Source organism: Euwallacea fornicatus, chromosome 12 (assembly GCF_040115645.1).
Source record: "Euwallacea fornicatus isolate EFF26 chromosome 12, ASM4011564v1, whole genome shotgun sequence".
NCBI lineage: Eukaryota > Metazoa > Arthropoda > Insecta > Coleoptera > Curculionidae > Euwallacea > Euwallacea fornicatus.
In genome coordinates this window covers 1,281,775-1,298,757 of record NC_089552.1, presented here as the reverse complement: position 1 = coordinate 1,298,757, position 16,983 = coordinate 1,281,775, and the positions used below count along the sequence as shown (strand labels likewise).

The window sequence follows — 16,983 nt, the reverse complement described above, 5'->3', positions numbered from 1 at the left end:
GCCTAATCCGATTAAGCCAAGTTAGTTCACAAACTTCTCCCGGTGTGAAACGGAGTTTATTGCTAGTTTAAACTTTACCGCTTCACGCACAGGAAGTTTTAATAAACATTACTTTAAGCAAGTGCCCACTTATTAATTTTTCCTTTTCCAACGCTAAATGCCTTCGTAATAAATTGTCAGGTCACGCAATTCGTGCATCTCAGCATGAGCTTGTGAAATTAATTTCAAGCTGGATTAAAATAACCAGACTCGGTGGCTGTTTGAGCTGTCCCCGGGACTAACCCTGACCCGCGGCCCGAATTCTCTGCAAATTATTGGACGGACAGTTCCGGAATGTCCTTTAATTGATCCCCATGGAATACGAGAGCTCACAATTATGAGAATTTGGGCAATGCGGGGTCCCTTGTAGCGGAAAACCTTATGAAACCGTCTATTCCTGTCGAATTGTGTTTTCTCCCGGCAATTTCCCGGAGTGGTGTAACCGAGATGAAACCAGCGCGAGAGGTATTTTATGTATCTTCGACACGCACTACGCGTTATGACTCGCGCCAGCTCCGCGTTCGATCTCTCGAGCATCTCCGACACCGATTTTGATCCTGTCAGGTCACGACAGCTCCGCTCGTCCGGGAGTCAATTAAACAGTCGGAAAAGTCAACGGCGGTTGAATTGGACCCGCGGGAAAGAGTCCCAGCAGCGCCATCTTGTGCGGAACCTCGATATGGAGGACGTAGCGCGCAGCGCCAAGAGGAAGGGAGATTGATGCGAACAGCCGCAGGAAATATCGGAAAGAGCCGAGGATTGGGCTGCGAGCCGGCCGTGCGTGGTCCTCTGCGTACCCTAATGAACCACAGAAAAAACACTGCAGATGGCGCCGGTAGCGTATTTGCACGTAAGCTGATCATACGCGGTGGTGACTGACGATTTCTGACGGAAAGATGTATCTGCGAATTATTGGTTTCGCGATGACCTTTAATCGATCCCCCACGGAAATAATTAGTTAGAATTATCAGGAATTGTTTAATGTGGAGCTCCATTATGGAAAAAAACCTTATAAAATCCAATAACACAGCCTGCATTCCTGCCAAATTGTGTTTTCTCTCAACAATTGCCCGGAAACATGTAACCGAAATCAAATCGTTCCGGCAGGCATTTTATTTACCTTCCATACGCAGATGGAAATTCGTGACGTTGAATACATTACCAGCAAACCGTGAACATGCAGTACATCCTCTCAGGATTGTTATTTGCTTTGGCAGAGGTTAATAGTTGAGAGAGGCTATTAGAGTTTGCATATTAAAGGCCAATCTTCCATTAATTCTCAGTACGTAGACTAAGATCAATAATTTCTTCCAGTCCAAAGGCATTCAAAACGGGGATCAAAATGTAATCAAGGAAACGACTGCTTAAGTAAACAATACTTAAAGTCATTAATCAATTCGTCCACGAATATCGGTCTTTGTTTGATTTTCGAGCAAATGCCCTCAAGGTGGTGTTGCCCCCCGCGCCCCAACCCCCACCGGGAGCTTTCGAGGTCAGTCACATGACGAAAATGCCCGAAATAATTAAGTCTTAGATAATTACATTAATCAATCTCCCAAGCTGACTTCTTTTGGACCTACGGAAGGTCAAGGCTTTCATATCAATTCGTTACGAGTGGGAGCCACTTTACTGGAGCTCGATCTCTCCATTTACAAAGGAGCCATTTCAGTCATCACATATTTGTGATTTGTCTTAGTGATTGATTTATTTTGTGCTTAAATGCAGCTTTGCCAAACTACGCTCTAAGAAAATAGGGTAGAAGGAGATACTTTGTGTGTAATTTGTACATCGATCTTAGTCACTGTGATTTTAAAATGAAATCCAGACATCTGGTGCTTGGTTCTCCAGGCTGATCGATTCTGAATCTCTTATCCGGAGATTCTTATCCAGAGAAAAAACGTGAGGGCTCACGGTGACGTCGCTTCCTTCCGATAGGTCCACCATACAGTAGCACAGCGGCTCATTTGCCAAAATACAATGCCAAAACCATTAAAAGAGGCCCCGCTGGGTGCGTTTCTCTTTGGTTATTGCTCCTGTGTATGGATTAGTAAGAAACGCACTTTCAATGTATGTTTATGACACTTTCACCTCCAGCGTGATGTTACTGAGCCTGACAGGGATAGATCTGGGAGCATGGAACGCATATCAGTTATAACGCAACTTGGAAGAACTCGTTTTTTCCGATCACTTCTCTACGCTGAACAAAGCTCGACGAACCGGCACTAGCCACATTTTTTTGCATGGATTTCTTTTCTACCCTGTATGTCACAACTGGAAATCATTAAGCTCCATACTTCAACAAAAACCTAATTAAACGGGCTTCGGTATATCGATTGCGTTAATTAATCATTGCCCAACAAGTGCTCTGACCCATTTGAATCGACGACTAGTTTATATTATTATGAGGGGAGTGACGCTTCCCGCTCATGGACCAATTGAGCGTGGAAAAAAATGCATTTTGCAAGTATTGCTCTCGATGCCCTCGTAACAGGAGCCCCCAAAATATTAAAATCCATGAATCCAAAAGTATCATGGTAACGAAACGGGCGTCCTTCTCCAACTCCCAGCCGCCATGTTCCGAGGTTCATTACAGTAAGCCCCAAAGTTAGCAAAATAGCGACATTAGGTCCCTTGTCCCGGACTTCTCCCAGCTATTCAGGCGATCGCTGCCTCATTTATGATTAAAATCAAAGGTTCGATGCGAGACAAAGCTAGCTTAAAGCCATATAGCTGCTTTAATAAGATCTTGCGATTAAACTCAGCCTAGTACAGGTAGTTCCCTTACTGGGCCAAGAGTTACTATTAGATTTCGCAGTCGCCGCAACTAGAACCGTTAAAATTACTTTTCTATGGCCAGCACGAAACATTGCTATTTCTCAAACTCCGCTGTCCGTGAGGAAAAGCGTACTTTCCGGCACGCCGATCGGACTATTCATTGTTACCCTTTCATAACCAATCAAAATCGGAGCAGGTGACACGCCAGTTATTTTACACCCCGATGGCTCCATGTAACTATGCCCCAAATTCGAGGCTCGCCAGTGAGATCTCGGAAACCGTAAGAGATACGATCTAGTTTGAATAGGAGCAGTGGCAGCAAGGGGCGTATAGTGGCGTTATTATTGAAGATAGGGAACAAACACGATTGCTTTTTGGGGGAGTTGGGGCAGCTTCGGGTGTTTCCAAATGTAGGAGTTTTTGCTTTAATTTTGTCCTCGCTCCCCCCGCCGAAAGCCTCCCCCATTGCTTGACTTGGCGAGCCCATGAATTTTTTATAGCTGTTACTCATCTACCTCAATTATTAATTTGTGCAAAGCAGTATGGCAAGCCTTAATTATGTTTTTCCACTAAATTATCTTACGTTCACCGCCAAGCCATTTTTAGGGAATATTCCCAGTAGGCGGACCAGTGTCCGCTCTGTCGCCCTAAATTAAAACATGACATCCCTCGCACCCCGCCGGAGTATACATAATTCATACTTTCGCACGCCACTGTGGTTATGCTAAGCGGACACGCTTTTTTTTAATCTGGATTTCGTCGAGATTTGCATTATTTACAAAGCGGACCGAGCGTTCAGCGAACCTAGTTACAGCACATCTCATGACTGGAATTAGGAAGAAAATTTCAGCTTTCAGTGCCCCTTTAGCTAAAGTTCTTGTTGATATTTTAATAGATCGACTCGAAATTTTGTTAAAGGAAAATATAGAAAAAACAATGCACGAACGTTCCCCGCTCATTCTTCGAATTCCGACCAGCAGTTGGATGTTTCCATGCGTGGAGCGGCGGGGGGTTCGAAGAGAAAAAAATTTAATGACGACGAGCCATTGTTAAACATGTTGATTTAATGATACTGGTCATAAGCAAATCCGCGTACGTTCGTAAATGGAAGGAGGGAAACACGCAAAACTGCATTTGCATGGGTCTAATATCGAAACCTCTCCCCACCCCCCTCCGCGATCAATTGAGGGATGATAACTTTTCTGCTTAATTGAATTTAAATTTAAATTGATTAACTTAATGAACTATTTACCATTAAATTCATTAAATTAGCCGTTAAATTCTGCAAATTGCCACAAGGCAAAAACTCTCCGATGCATGGGATTCTCTTTTCGAAAAAAAACAAAAAATCTGAACGATTTCTCTGACGTCGAAACTTACAGGGTTGTGACCGATAGATGGCAGGCGGCACCAATCGAAATGACACTCGGTGCTCGTTGCCCTCAAGTCATCCCGACTCTTCCAGGGCAGATCAACAGATGTCGCTTTATTAAAAGCTACTTGCAGCCTAGATTTCACGTTATTTATAAACCCCTTCCACCAATGACCCAGTCCAGGTAAAGCTTTCGTGGCTAAACCAGCAAATCGATAACTTCCCTAACTACCACAGATTAGAGAGTAATAATTTATGGAATTCTATTTTGTGAAAATGAAATTTCTATTCCTCGACGATTCATTAACCACTGACTTATAACTAGTATGATTTGAGGGCATGATAATGCCTATGCGCAAATTATTCCAAATGGGCGGTTGCAATTTATTTATGGTGTAGTAATGGATGACTAATTCCGGTATATTTGAACAATCTGTCGGCTTCTAATAATAATCGATTAATGCCAATTTTACGGTACACTTGGACAATGCAGAAAACGCACAAAGGGAGTTTATACTACAATAGTTTTGGGACAGGATTTATTTGATAGGTACAAGGGCGAATTTTCAGCAGGTTTTACACAATTATTCCTACAAAATATAAGCGAAATTACGAGGCCCACATTAACACCTCATAACAATCAGCACTGGTAAATTTTTTGATCACTTCCGCAGTTCTGCAAAACCTTAAACCCGCGGTCGACTTCAAGCTCCTGAATGTTTTCCGAGTCCTCCCTTACTTTTTCCCAGATTTACGTCATTTTCCTGCACTAGTTCTGTAATATTAATCAATCAGACCTCGTAGAACGTAAAGCTTTATAAAGCACTGGCCCGCAATAAAGGAAATTTATATCCGGAAAAATCCGGGTTATTTGCTGCAATAGGTGCACTCTCCATGTTTCCACATGGAGGTTTATGGTTTCTTCTGGGAAAGCGTGCATGTAGCCCAAACTAGTTTATATTTACATCATTATACGAAGGTACACAATAGAGATCACATGTGTAATGTTAGCGTTGCTTTCAGGTCACTGGGATCGTCGGAAGGGCAGACGTGTTGGCCTGCGTTTTCTTCCTACTGTCGGTATTAGCCTACCACGGGTAAGTCCTAATTAAGACCCCTCGTATTAATTACGAAATTAATTAAGCCAATCCCCTAACCGACATCAATAATTTTTGAGATTAGGCCACTTATCCGAGGGAAATTTATATCGACCACCGGAGGCGGCATAATGGGAGGGCAATTTATAGAAAAGTCTTAAATCGGGCAAAACCCCGCAGATTGCGTTTCGGGGATTAAGGGTGTAAAGGTCTAATAATTAATCCTCGAAAAATCTGACAAGCTGCGGCATGGCCGACCGAGGACGTTCCGAATTTGCCCGATTAAAGGTTTAAAGGGTTGCGAGCCTTAAACAGGCCCCGCAAAAATACACAATGAGATTTATGACTGTCTTTTAAGGCTCAAGCTGGATATTACGTGTTTCGTTTAATCCAGCAATACTTTATCTACAGAAAAAAGGCACGTGACTAATAGGTTTCATTCCCATTGGGCGTGGCTTAATGAGACCCCGTTATTGATTGGTTCAGCCGATGATCCGGAGACTCCAAACAATGAAGGCATTCCAGTGGTGAAAACTTCACGTGGCGTGACCGGATACCACGCCTCGCGCATTGGTTGACTCTGGTACTAACGTCGCTTCTGAGGGGAAATAAATGGGCGTGACTTCCCCCACTTTACGACTATTTGCTTCGATGACTGATTTTCCTACGAATTTAACTAGTTTAATCAAGACGCAGTTTAAGCTATCAATAGCGGTTCGAAGCTTCGTACTGAATAGGATCATGTACTGGGCCTTCGTTTGTCCGTGTTTTTTCTACATTTTTGAAGTAGTTGCATGTATTTCTTTTTAAGATGCCACTCTCTGAGGTCTTTTCAGCCCTCGTAAATTTAATTCTACCAAGTCGGGCCCGTATAAAGCAGCCAACTTAAAAAAGGAAAAATTACCTAGAAAGTACTTTCCGAAACTTTTGTCGGCGGCACGTGATGTGAAAATTTGAATTTCCGATGGCAGCCTTATACTCGAGCGCACGTTTTATGTGTTTTAGATGTTATGCGGACGTTTCCGACTTTTTACACCTCGAATTTTAATAAATTTCCATAATTCTGTTTGGATTGAGTCAATATACCGCATGTAAACAACCCTTTTACACTTTTTCAACAAAATTATCAGAAATGGATCCAAATGTGACAACACTGCTATCACACCATTGCCATGTCCTCTCTCGTGTACTGCCAGAACAAAATCAATTTATTTAGCCTCTCCCTCAGTATTAAGTAGATATCCAAACTGGGAAATTGATTAAGGTAGATGTATAAAAAATAACTTCCTAAATAGCAGAGAGGGGACTATAAATTGAAATTTAAAATGTTCGACTCGTCCAACTTCGAAAAAGTTGCCAGATCGATTGTACTCCATTTGCATGATTTGATTCGGGCGTTCTATAATCCTTCGCGGTCGGCTCTCAAAAAGATATATTTTGTTACCTGCACGCTGAAGGGTTGTTTTGTGTTGGAGAACGTTCAATAAGACCTATCTCCGAATATATACGTTACAAGTAATGAAATGGATAGCGAACCTGCACTCCGCAGAAGTCAGGTAAATCATAACGTCAGTAACCGCTAGGATATCTAAGGAATAGCTGTAGTATAAATCAGAGAGAACTCTAATAAATGAAGAGTTGTTGGCCCTTTATTCAGTTTAATCAATTGATGGCCTTTATGGCTGTGCATGGCAGTTGAAGGGCCAGTCAACAAAAGGAAATCATGCCACGCCTCCGCCACGTTTTGTTTGGTTTAAATACCAAACTCCTCCATTTTCCCTTAAAGCCAACGAACAAATCCGTGGGCTGCATATTATGCGGGCGGATCTACCACGCCCCATGAGCGCGGAGCCATTCGAATAATCAGATCACGCCTCTCAGAGCTAACGCGCAGGTGACACATAGCCAGGCCGCGTATCAAGTCACGCCCACTTCGATTTCGCCCAACGGGGAGTTCTGGCGTTCGCTACGTCGATTAAATGTCTCGACCTCAGCTTACGGGGGATAAATAAATGTGTAATTAAGTGTACTGAGTAGCTCTTAATTCTCTTTTGAATGGATGACTGCCATGCGAGAATGTTTGAAGATGCTTAAATCAAATATTTTTGATTCAATATAGACAAAATGTTTGACAAATAAAGTTTTAATTTGTTTCGCACAATTGTACGAAATTTTATTTAAACGAAATCCAGTCAATTGAAACGAAAAATTGTTAAGCTCTTCTAAATAAAAAATAGTGAAATACATGGTTTATTAAAATTTATGTGCTGCATCGCTCTAAAGCGCAATTTATAAATTCTGTTCCTCGCAACGTGCGTGATCCCCGATTTTTCCGTGTTAGTGTTACAGTTATTGCTGCTGTTCCCGTGTTAAAGATTTATAATGATACTGGTCTGCTGTTGATAGCTGGCACAGGCCCTGGTCAGGAGAATGGCACCTCCATTGTTAGTGGTAGAAATTCCGTCGACGACACAAGAGTGATTGCATCTCGATGAAGGATTTCAATTTCGTTGTGTGAGTGCCGTGAATGGGGAACGCGCACGTGCCGGCAAAATCCAACTCCCGGTGCTTCACTCACAAGAATTTCTGCACAGTACTGTTAGCTGTCTGCGCACTTTTGGCCAAGGAAAGATACCAATTTAAACTCCCTGCGAAAAGTAAATCCAGAATTATACTGACAATTTATTCATGAATTTCTTCGCGGAGTCACTCCGTGTATTAATTAACGTATGTAAAACTCCTTTGATACTTACTATTTTGCCGCTAACTAATTCATGAGGAAATTCGCGGTTAGAGCACATTCTGCTTTCCGTCGATTCCTCCGGGAGTTTAGAGCTCTCATAAAGAATACCAAATCACGACGAAAATACTTGTTTCACACGCCACATCGAGGAATCAGAATAAAGTGGCGTAAATATCAAATTTTCAAACGACGTCCTGCACCCGTTGACCTCCAGCACTCGCTGCGGCTGCCTGTCCCCTTTAACTGTCCGATTTCGCGAGGCTGAAAGCAGATGTCAATGTTTAACTAGTTGCGAAACGAACCCCCTCTTGACATCGGTTTCGATTGCAAAAATTGGCACTTTATTTATCAAAATTAGAACAACAGTTGTCGGAAAAGGCAGGGGCTGTAACGCTTTATTGCCGAGGTCGCAGTTGGTTATAGCGCTGTCTTAAAGCGATAAAGCGAATTACGCTGAAACTTTGAACCTCCAATTCTCGCAATATCAAATCAACAGCTGCTTGTCAAATCAGGTTGTCGGACCACTGAATGCGCCCAAAACTCCCAATTGTGAAGGCGATGAGGGGCGAGAGTTTTCTAATTAAGATTTTAACGTTGGTCATTTTTCGATGCGCTTAGTAGGGCACTTGACTGACTTTCGGCTTGAACATTCCATGCGCCGTGTAACAAAATAACTTATTTCACCATTCTCGATGGCGCGCTTTCCTACATATATACCATACACATATATATATGTATATACATAGAAGCATATGTATACACAGAAAACAATCTCTTTGTAAATCTTTGGGGACTAGGGATTTCAACGTAACAAACTTGTCTTGTTCCAATATAGTAAACTAGAGCCCTCCTTGACAAAAACCTTGATTGATCGATAGAGACGAGAATTATATGTAGTTAGGGGGGTACCATGTGCGGCGTGTCCCAAGTTGGTTGTACCTGTGTGAAGATCTTGGTTTGTGCAGAAGGTGCGGAGCGGGCGAAATGAGGAATGTTTTTAAGATTGTTACGCCTCGTACGTGGCCTAAAAACGGCCTCGTTCTTTGCCGTTCTCAATAAGAAGGAAAAAAGTAGAGACCTGCAGGTCTAGCGCTGTCCTGTAGCCAAACCAAGCCGAAAGCGATATTCGGGATAAAATTTTATTAGCGCACTTTTTGCGTAGAGGGCGATAATGCACCACCAAAAATTCTATATATCACGATTTTTTGCCTTGAACTTTATGAGAAGTTTCCCATAAATTTCCCTAAAACGTTCCCAATTTAGCCGGCTCCGTCCCTCCCACGGTAATAAAGGTCCCCATACGCGTGGAAACAATTTGGGACACGCTGTATTGCGATTTTTGAAGAGGCTAAGCCAAGACCGGTTTTTATTTTCCCTTTTCCGGTTCAATCGGAACTCCGGGGAGATATCGGCAATGATTTGTTGCATGTTATGTTCGGCGTTTGTCGATTGGAACTTAGATTGAGTGTAAAATTTTAAATTCACTACGAACGAAGTCCACGACTTACGTCCAGTCCCTCACAGGTCACTTAACTGGAAAAGCGAATTGAAATAAATTAAAAAAAAAAAAAAAAAAAAAAAAAAAACACTTGAAAACTTGCGCTGCTCATTAAAACCGACGTTGTAAGCATTGTAGGAAGCGGCCTCGAGAAACGGATTCTCCTCAAAGACGGGGCAAAAATCCCTCAAATGCAATAAATCCCTTTGATTGCGTTCGAGTATTAGGGTTCCTAAAGGGCCAATAATTAAGCCGCTAAAAATGTGCTAGTGGCAAAGCCGGAACTCCCTCGTCTACCAGGCCAGATTAATGTCGGCCCGTGGGTGTAAAATGGCTATTTTCCCCTCTCCTAGGTCGCAGAGAAGGAGGCAGTGTGCAGGGGATTTATCTCTCAATCTCTTGCATTGTACTACTCTAACGACTATGCGGCTTTCAAAATAAAAGATATAAAAGTAAAGTAATTTTATTTTATATTTGAGGTGAACATACAGGCCGTCCGGGATAAGAACGCATTCTACGGGATCTCGTAAACCATAAGAGATAGAGAGGCGGTTAAATTAGAGAAAAATTGCGCTTATCTTGTGTTCGGCAAAGTTATATTTTGAAACTTCCGAATGCATCCGCAGCTATTTGAGAAAAATCGATTTTTCGCTATTTTCTTTCTAGAATACAGACAAGAAATTTTGGCGAGGGCCATTAGTAGGGGCTGGGCAGGAATCCTTTGGGCTACTGAGAGATTATGGCAATAGATCAGGGATTATCGGGCCGTTGCTCAAAAGAGGTTTCAATCCGCATCAAAACCTTCTTCCACCCCAGCCTCATGTTATAGCCATTTTATATTACAGACAACTAACAGGACTGTTAACAATAATGGTTACTATAATTTAATGGATACAGGGCGCAGCTTGAATATTTTAAAATTAATGCTACGTTGTGGTGATTTCTTCATCATAGAGCAAAATTAAAGATAAATCATGTATGAAACGCATTAGGAAATGCTATTTTGTGCAACACGTAATATATTGGCCTCGTTTTACTCTCCCGCTGAATCCCACTGGTTACATAAAATTATACGTTTCCTAACTGATTAAATAAACAGCCTCCGTATCCAATAATTTTAATCCCTGATTTAACGTTACGAGCTATTAGACTGTCAGTTTAATCGTCTTTTCAGGCGTAGTTAACGAATGGAAAAAGTCCGCAATGTTTCAACCGTTACGCCCCTGACTTCTATCGGAGGCAAACAACAGAAAAGTGCATGCAAAAATGGAATAAATGAATTTCGGGTCTTGTCGGTAGAACTACGAGCCACCACTGATGAGCGCTAGAGTTGACTTCATTCAAAACGTCTCCCGTCCCGAGATCTGAGACGGTACTGCACTGGTTCGTTCACGGAGGTTTCGCGTCCCACGAAAAACTGGAGATTGTTTTAGGGACAGCAAATCGTATTCATATAAGTGCGTGAGTAATGTGGTTCCAAGGATTGTACCGAATTGAGTATCCAGAGAAAATACTTTTTTCGAACTTGCCGAATGGAGAGAAGCCGACTGGAGCAGAGCCCATGAGAGGCTAACCGCCGCGTCTCCTCCTGCCCCGCCTTCGGGCCCCCACGGTACTGACGTACTGCAATACTTCAAAGCCGTCCCCAAAGATCCAGCGTGATATACATACTAAAATGTAGTTTTTAGGCAAAAAGCATTCGAACAATAATAAACAATCTGTTGAAAAGCGCGGTGCGGGATTCCCCTGACGCCAAACCCAAGGACCTGGAATATGCATGGGGCCCTCCGACATCTGAAAAATGAGTGAGGCTTATTTAAAACCCCCGAGCGAGGCAGCATTATTTATTGGAGTTAATATTTTAAAAAATACCTAAAGTTTTTCGGCTGAAACATATGGGGCCTTATTTTTCATTTTTCAATTTCGGACATTTGCGTACATATGGATTCACGGCCGCGATAAGGGCCTGTAGGCTCGGTTATTCGGCTAAATTGCCTTTGTTTTTTTGCCCCAGTTTTTATCAAGTTATTTTTTATGAGCCTTAATGGATGATATTATTTGTTGAACCCGAAAATCACATAGATCATCGGAAGTGGATACGTAAGGGAATGGGCAAAAATTGCCCATATTGTGCCGTTGTTGTCAGTGGCCTTGGGGTCATATATGGAATTGTGGAACTTCTGGGCGATCCGCCGAATTGATCCGATGAATGTTGTCGTTATTGCGAAATCTTGAAATTGGAATTTTCGATATGTACACGTCGGATCATCATTAGGGAGATTTTCCATGATGACGTGATGTATTTGTTTTCCTTTAATAGCGAGGGAAGGAAGGGCGAAACCAACGAATTCGCTACCACACGAGCGCTTCTCGTCCCTTCCGAATCTCATCTGCCTGTCCCTTTTTGACCTCGACTTTTTTCAGGTCTCGCGAGTCGTTCAATTCCGAGGGATGAGGTACCCGGTAGTCCCTGTTTCTCGAGAAAAGCTCGCACGCGTGGCCTCTCGATTGGTGGTAGCGACCTCGTTCGACAGTGCTTTGTCTCAATATGGCCCTGCCTGCCCTTCGTCTTATTATTACCTCTTAATGTTACACTTTATAACTTAAGGACTGATAAATCTCCGACATATACGAAAATCTCCAACTTAGCCAGGTTTCATATTTTCCTCCGTACACCGTCCGTCGCGTTAAGCCCTAGACAAGGAATTCGGGTACTTCCAAATGAAGTGCGAGAGCGGAGGGCAGAACGTCATTTAAAACTTTATAGCCTCAAAGAGAAGAACGTACAGGGATCGTTTTACGGCTTTGACAGCCTCTTTGTCCGCTCTTGGACCGCCTACAATATTAGCCCGACACGTTTTCCTGGAAAGCTCAGCACTTGGAAGTGAAATTCTAGAAATTTATTTTAATGTCTCGAAAATCCAAAAATCAAAAGGAAGATTCTTTAATCTTCTGGAAACGCACTATCCAAAGCTGTGACACCAACTGGAGCGTTCAGCTAAGTCTCAAAAATTTATATCTGCAAAACGAGGAACTCTACAAAACTCCTCCTAGGGCTGCCCACGCCTCTGAAAAGTAGCCTTCAGCGGTTTATTTCCTTCGGAACTACCAGACCTACTAACTACTAAGCCCTCTGAAAGCATGGGATCCCCACTTGCGCGCGCAGCAAAATTCGGAAGATTCTAGCCAGAAACTGAAGAACCTCGATGACTAAATTTAGAGGCGTCCGCATTTACCACCTCAAATATGATATTTAGGTTCCCCTGGAAGTACTGGGCCAGCGTCACCATGGAACGCGCAAAAATTGGAACTTTCAAGAGGAGAAATCTAGAGGAGGAGCAATAGTCCAGTTAAATCTTCCAACTCTGCCCTTCATCGACCGAAAATATGAGCGCGTTCCGTTAATTGAATTGGAAGCCCTAGGGGTGAGTGACTGGTCACCACCCAAAAGAGAGTGAAAACAGGCCAAAATTAACCAATCTCGAGCATATCTACGTATTCTATAGTTAGTAATCCCCCGAACTAATTTTAAAATCATTTTGCTCGGGGGTTACATGACGAGAAAAGCACTGTTAAAGTTTATTTCGAATTTAGGCAGTGCTAAAGTCCGGCAAGCTCGCAGGAAATTCTCTGGTTTAATGACGCTGGGATATTGGGAATATTCGAAAAGTTGGGAAATGACTAAAAGGTCCGAGAACTTTGAATAAACATTTCCGTTTAGCTGCCAGTTCCAGGGCATAATGGTTATTTATTTAGAGAAAGAGAGCCTCCGCTTTGGCTTTTCTTGACATGAGGTTTGAAATTCCTATAAAGAGATCGTGTTTTGAGAAAGTTCAATGGACATTTAAAAATCGTTTCCACCAAATGTCCAATGAAACTCTCAAGATATTTGAAAACTTCCGGTTCGATCCTTGAATGGTGTACAGGGTGACCAGACTTCGATTTTACGTGCGAAATCCCAGCAACTATGGGCCACTTTTTACTGCAGGCATGGGAGGTTACCTGTCCACAATGCGCCTTAAGGGCGGATCATTTAATTAGCGACAGCTCCCTCTGGTATTGAGTCAGAGACCTGTTTCGACCAATATCCTGAAAAAAACTGATAAATATTTTTTTTTAGATTGATTGAGATGGAACCAATAATTAAAGCTCGTACGACTGAGACTGTTGGTGTGAACCAACTCGCCTTCTTCTTCTTTATGAACTTCTTCATCTTCAGTAGTGCTAGTTTTCTAAAAAAAAAAAGACTCATTAGTCTCTTTGAACGTTTTACTTTTTTTCGCCCTTCGTGCAATCCAGGGGTCCTTCGTGACGGCTTCGCACCTCCCCACGCTCGACTTGTGTCCTTTGAAGTTGCAAGGCAATGCCGCTCTTCCTCGTTTGAATCACTTTGTCCATGCCCTTCTGGTCCCTCATGTTGTTATTACTTCTCTCTCCCTCCTCCGATGTCGGTTGGGTACCCGGACTCTGAGGATGACGCACCCAGCGGTCACCACGTATGGAGGTGCGCATAATTCCTTGACCCCCACATCTATTGAAAAAGGTGTTTGAAGGTAAAAAAGTGACTTCTATCCGTGCCAATTCCAAAACGTAATAATTCATTTGAATGAAACAAAATCCCCTTAACAATATAGGAACTATATGAGCATCGAAATTTGCCCACCCTGTACAGGGCGATCGGTTCGGCTAGCGACCGCTTCAAATAACCATAAATTTTTACCTTTAAAGACCTCAATGCTTCTCAAAAAACATGTTGTCCGGCATGTGAACAAATATTCAGATATATACAGGGTGTTTTATATTTTTTTTCCCGTGTGCAGGACGTCCCTGAACCACCTAGCCTCGGGAGGTGGCTCAGGGTACACATCAAATGGTACAAAAAATGTAAGGTAGAAATTTTCGGAAAACTCGCCCCACTTTCAGGAAATTTAATTTTTTTTTATAATTTTTGGGGACTTTTCCTGTTTTATAACCTAAATGCCCCCGTATCTTCCTTTGCATTTCCGCCACAAAAATTCCAATAGTACCGTTGAAGAGCCACTTAAATTTCGTATTTTAAAGAACCATTGCGAGTTCATCTTAGTTGCGCTTCGCTGACTTTTCAGAGCTTTCGACTTAAAACTTTTCGTATCTCTCTTTTTGTTAAATTTTCAAGTGTCCATTGCTCCGAAAGATTCCCCATCTTATACCATGTCTCACTTCACGAAAAACCTCTACCACTAGGCACCTTCCAGCCATGGTACCGTTGCTCGAGTCTTCCTTACTTTGAAAAAAGCAAGGATGGTATCAGTTATTAAGGTCCACTTGCACGGGGAAATGTCGCATTTGTGAAAATTGAAAAGCATTTCCAATAAACCACTATAAGTTATAAATATTGTTAAAAATGTCCCCGTGTTGGCATAAACATCCCTACTACTCCGAAGGACGTTTTTCACTTCAAAACCCATATTCAAAATGCTGTGTTAATTCCTTTCCAGCTCTTGCAGGTACCGAGGTACCTCATGGAACCATGGAAATTTGTCCAGATCATACACGAAGCGGTTGGTAATAAGACCTGTGTTTTATGAAAGCCAAGTTGACGTGGCAACCGCGCCATACGCCGCAGTACGGTTTTTGGTTACATTCGTTGATAAGGGAACAGACAACCCCTCTGACGGGCCGAGGGAGTACTACTGATGTAGTGCTGGCGAGATGCTGGCTCTGTCTCGTTATCGCTAGTTCTTATCCATATTGTTCAGCGAATAAATCGTCAATTTCTTCCATTAGGCCTTCGCTGAAATCGGGAAAGGTGTTAATTATTTTTGCGTCTCTCTGAGACTGCACACTTAGGGAGGCCCGAGCGTGAACAGAACCTCGCAACATAGCCCCGTTTTTCGTACTCCTTGCGAGAATATCAGTCGGCTTAAGTTTTTTTTTTTTTCTTGTTTGCATTTTCCGGGGCTACAGCTCCTCCACTCAAAGAGACCGGAAGTAGACCAACAATTTAAACCGACATTAATACAGATTTCCAACGTCCCCAAATAAAATGATAAGCCCTCAACGTGCAGTTGCAGTTCGCAATAAGCTCAAGTTAACAGGATATTAAATTAATATTCAAGAGAACTTTCATATAACTGCGGATTTTATAGTAGCCAAACCGGATAGCTGGAACTTCATTTGGAAGTTGCAAGTTCGATTGCGACGAACTGAGACGCAATTATGGCCATGCCTTTGGCGCCCCTCTTACTTTACATGAGGGAGATTTTTTTTTTTTTTTTTTTGGAGCACCGGACCTACCTCTTTCACCTCCAGGCATGAATGGGGGAAATCTAGGCGGTGAGCGGTCGACTTTTTTCCTGGGAAAATAGCTACACCTCAACGCTCGCTTAAGGAGGTTTACTCAGAATAATTAGAAGAAAGTTGCTAAATGTATTTAGTAGCACAGCTATGCAGCTGCATTAAGAATTCGCAAGAAGAAAATGAGATGTAAATGGCGAAACTTCGGCAGTTTACGTTCCGGAATGAAATCTTAACGAGATGGTGACTGAAAATGAAATGCGACTTCGCAGGCTTAACTTAAAAATTAATAAAAACTGCTGAACGCCTTCTGACACCGTGACCAACTGCGCTCACCAATGATCCTTTGGGATAAATTTGGAAATGGGGCAAACGAGAGGATTTTGAGCCGGCAAGCACGCCCGATAGCTTGCTGCAATTTAAGCAACTAGCTGCTTCCAAATGGAAATATCCTTTGTTTGGAAATGGAAAATGGAAATAATGAAAAGAAGGGAATCACGCGTTTGATAGCTGAATGCAACTTAAAAGGCTGTGATTTCCAAATGGAAGAACCTTTTATTTGAAAATGGAAAATGGAGAGATGAAAGAGAGGTTTCCTTCCATTTGGAATAGTTTAACCTGGAAGAATTTATTCCGGAACTTCTAGCCGCTTTGCAACAATCCAAACCATCAGGCCAACATGTTAATTTACTGGAAAATACTGCTCAACGGTAACTGGTCGCGTGGGAAAACTCCCTTGGAAAATTTGAAAAATATTTCTTCAAAATGGCGAAATGTGGAAGAATAATTTTAAGGCTGGCTAAGCTACCATGCGTCCGCTCGACACCGGTCGGAAATATGAGGCCAATGTGCTGATCCATTTGGACCTACCACCTCGAAACATCCACTGGAAGGGATTTCCCATAGGGTCCATCCTCCTACCGCCAGAAATAAGAAGTCAATTTGGTGCTTTTTTTTAAGATTGCGAGCGGCATTATGCCCAACGAAAATTTTGTAAATTGAAAATTTTCCTACAGGGCAAGGCAAAAGTTGCAACTCTTCGATGAGTTCCCGCATAGCACAACTGACGGCACCCTGCCGGCCATAGTTCATGGAAAAAGACGTGAAATAGCGAAGTTATAGTTTCTCTTCTGATTTTTCGTTTCGTGCAGTCAGGGAAAAAATCCAAACAAATTTAATGCTT

General features: G+C 42.4%; 1 protein-coding gene across 3 annotated transcripts in view; it reads left to right on the top strand.

The window, feature by feature from the left end:
• LOC136342644 (protein O-mannosyl-transferase TMTC1-like) overlaps positions 1-16,983 on the top strand; it is a 167,519-nt gene that overhangs the window by 123,971 nt on the left and 26,565 nt on the right. For all 3 annotated transcript variants that reach the window (XM_066288657.1, XM_066288656.1, XM_066288655.1), the window contains exon 4: positions 5,210-5,283. In XM_066288657.1, coding sequence (XP_066144754.1) covers positions 5,210-5,283 — 74 coding nt within the window. The remainder of the gene's footprint in view (positions 1-5,209; positions 5,284-16,983) is intronic.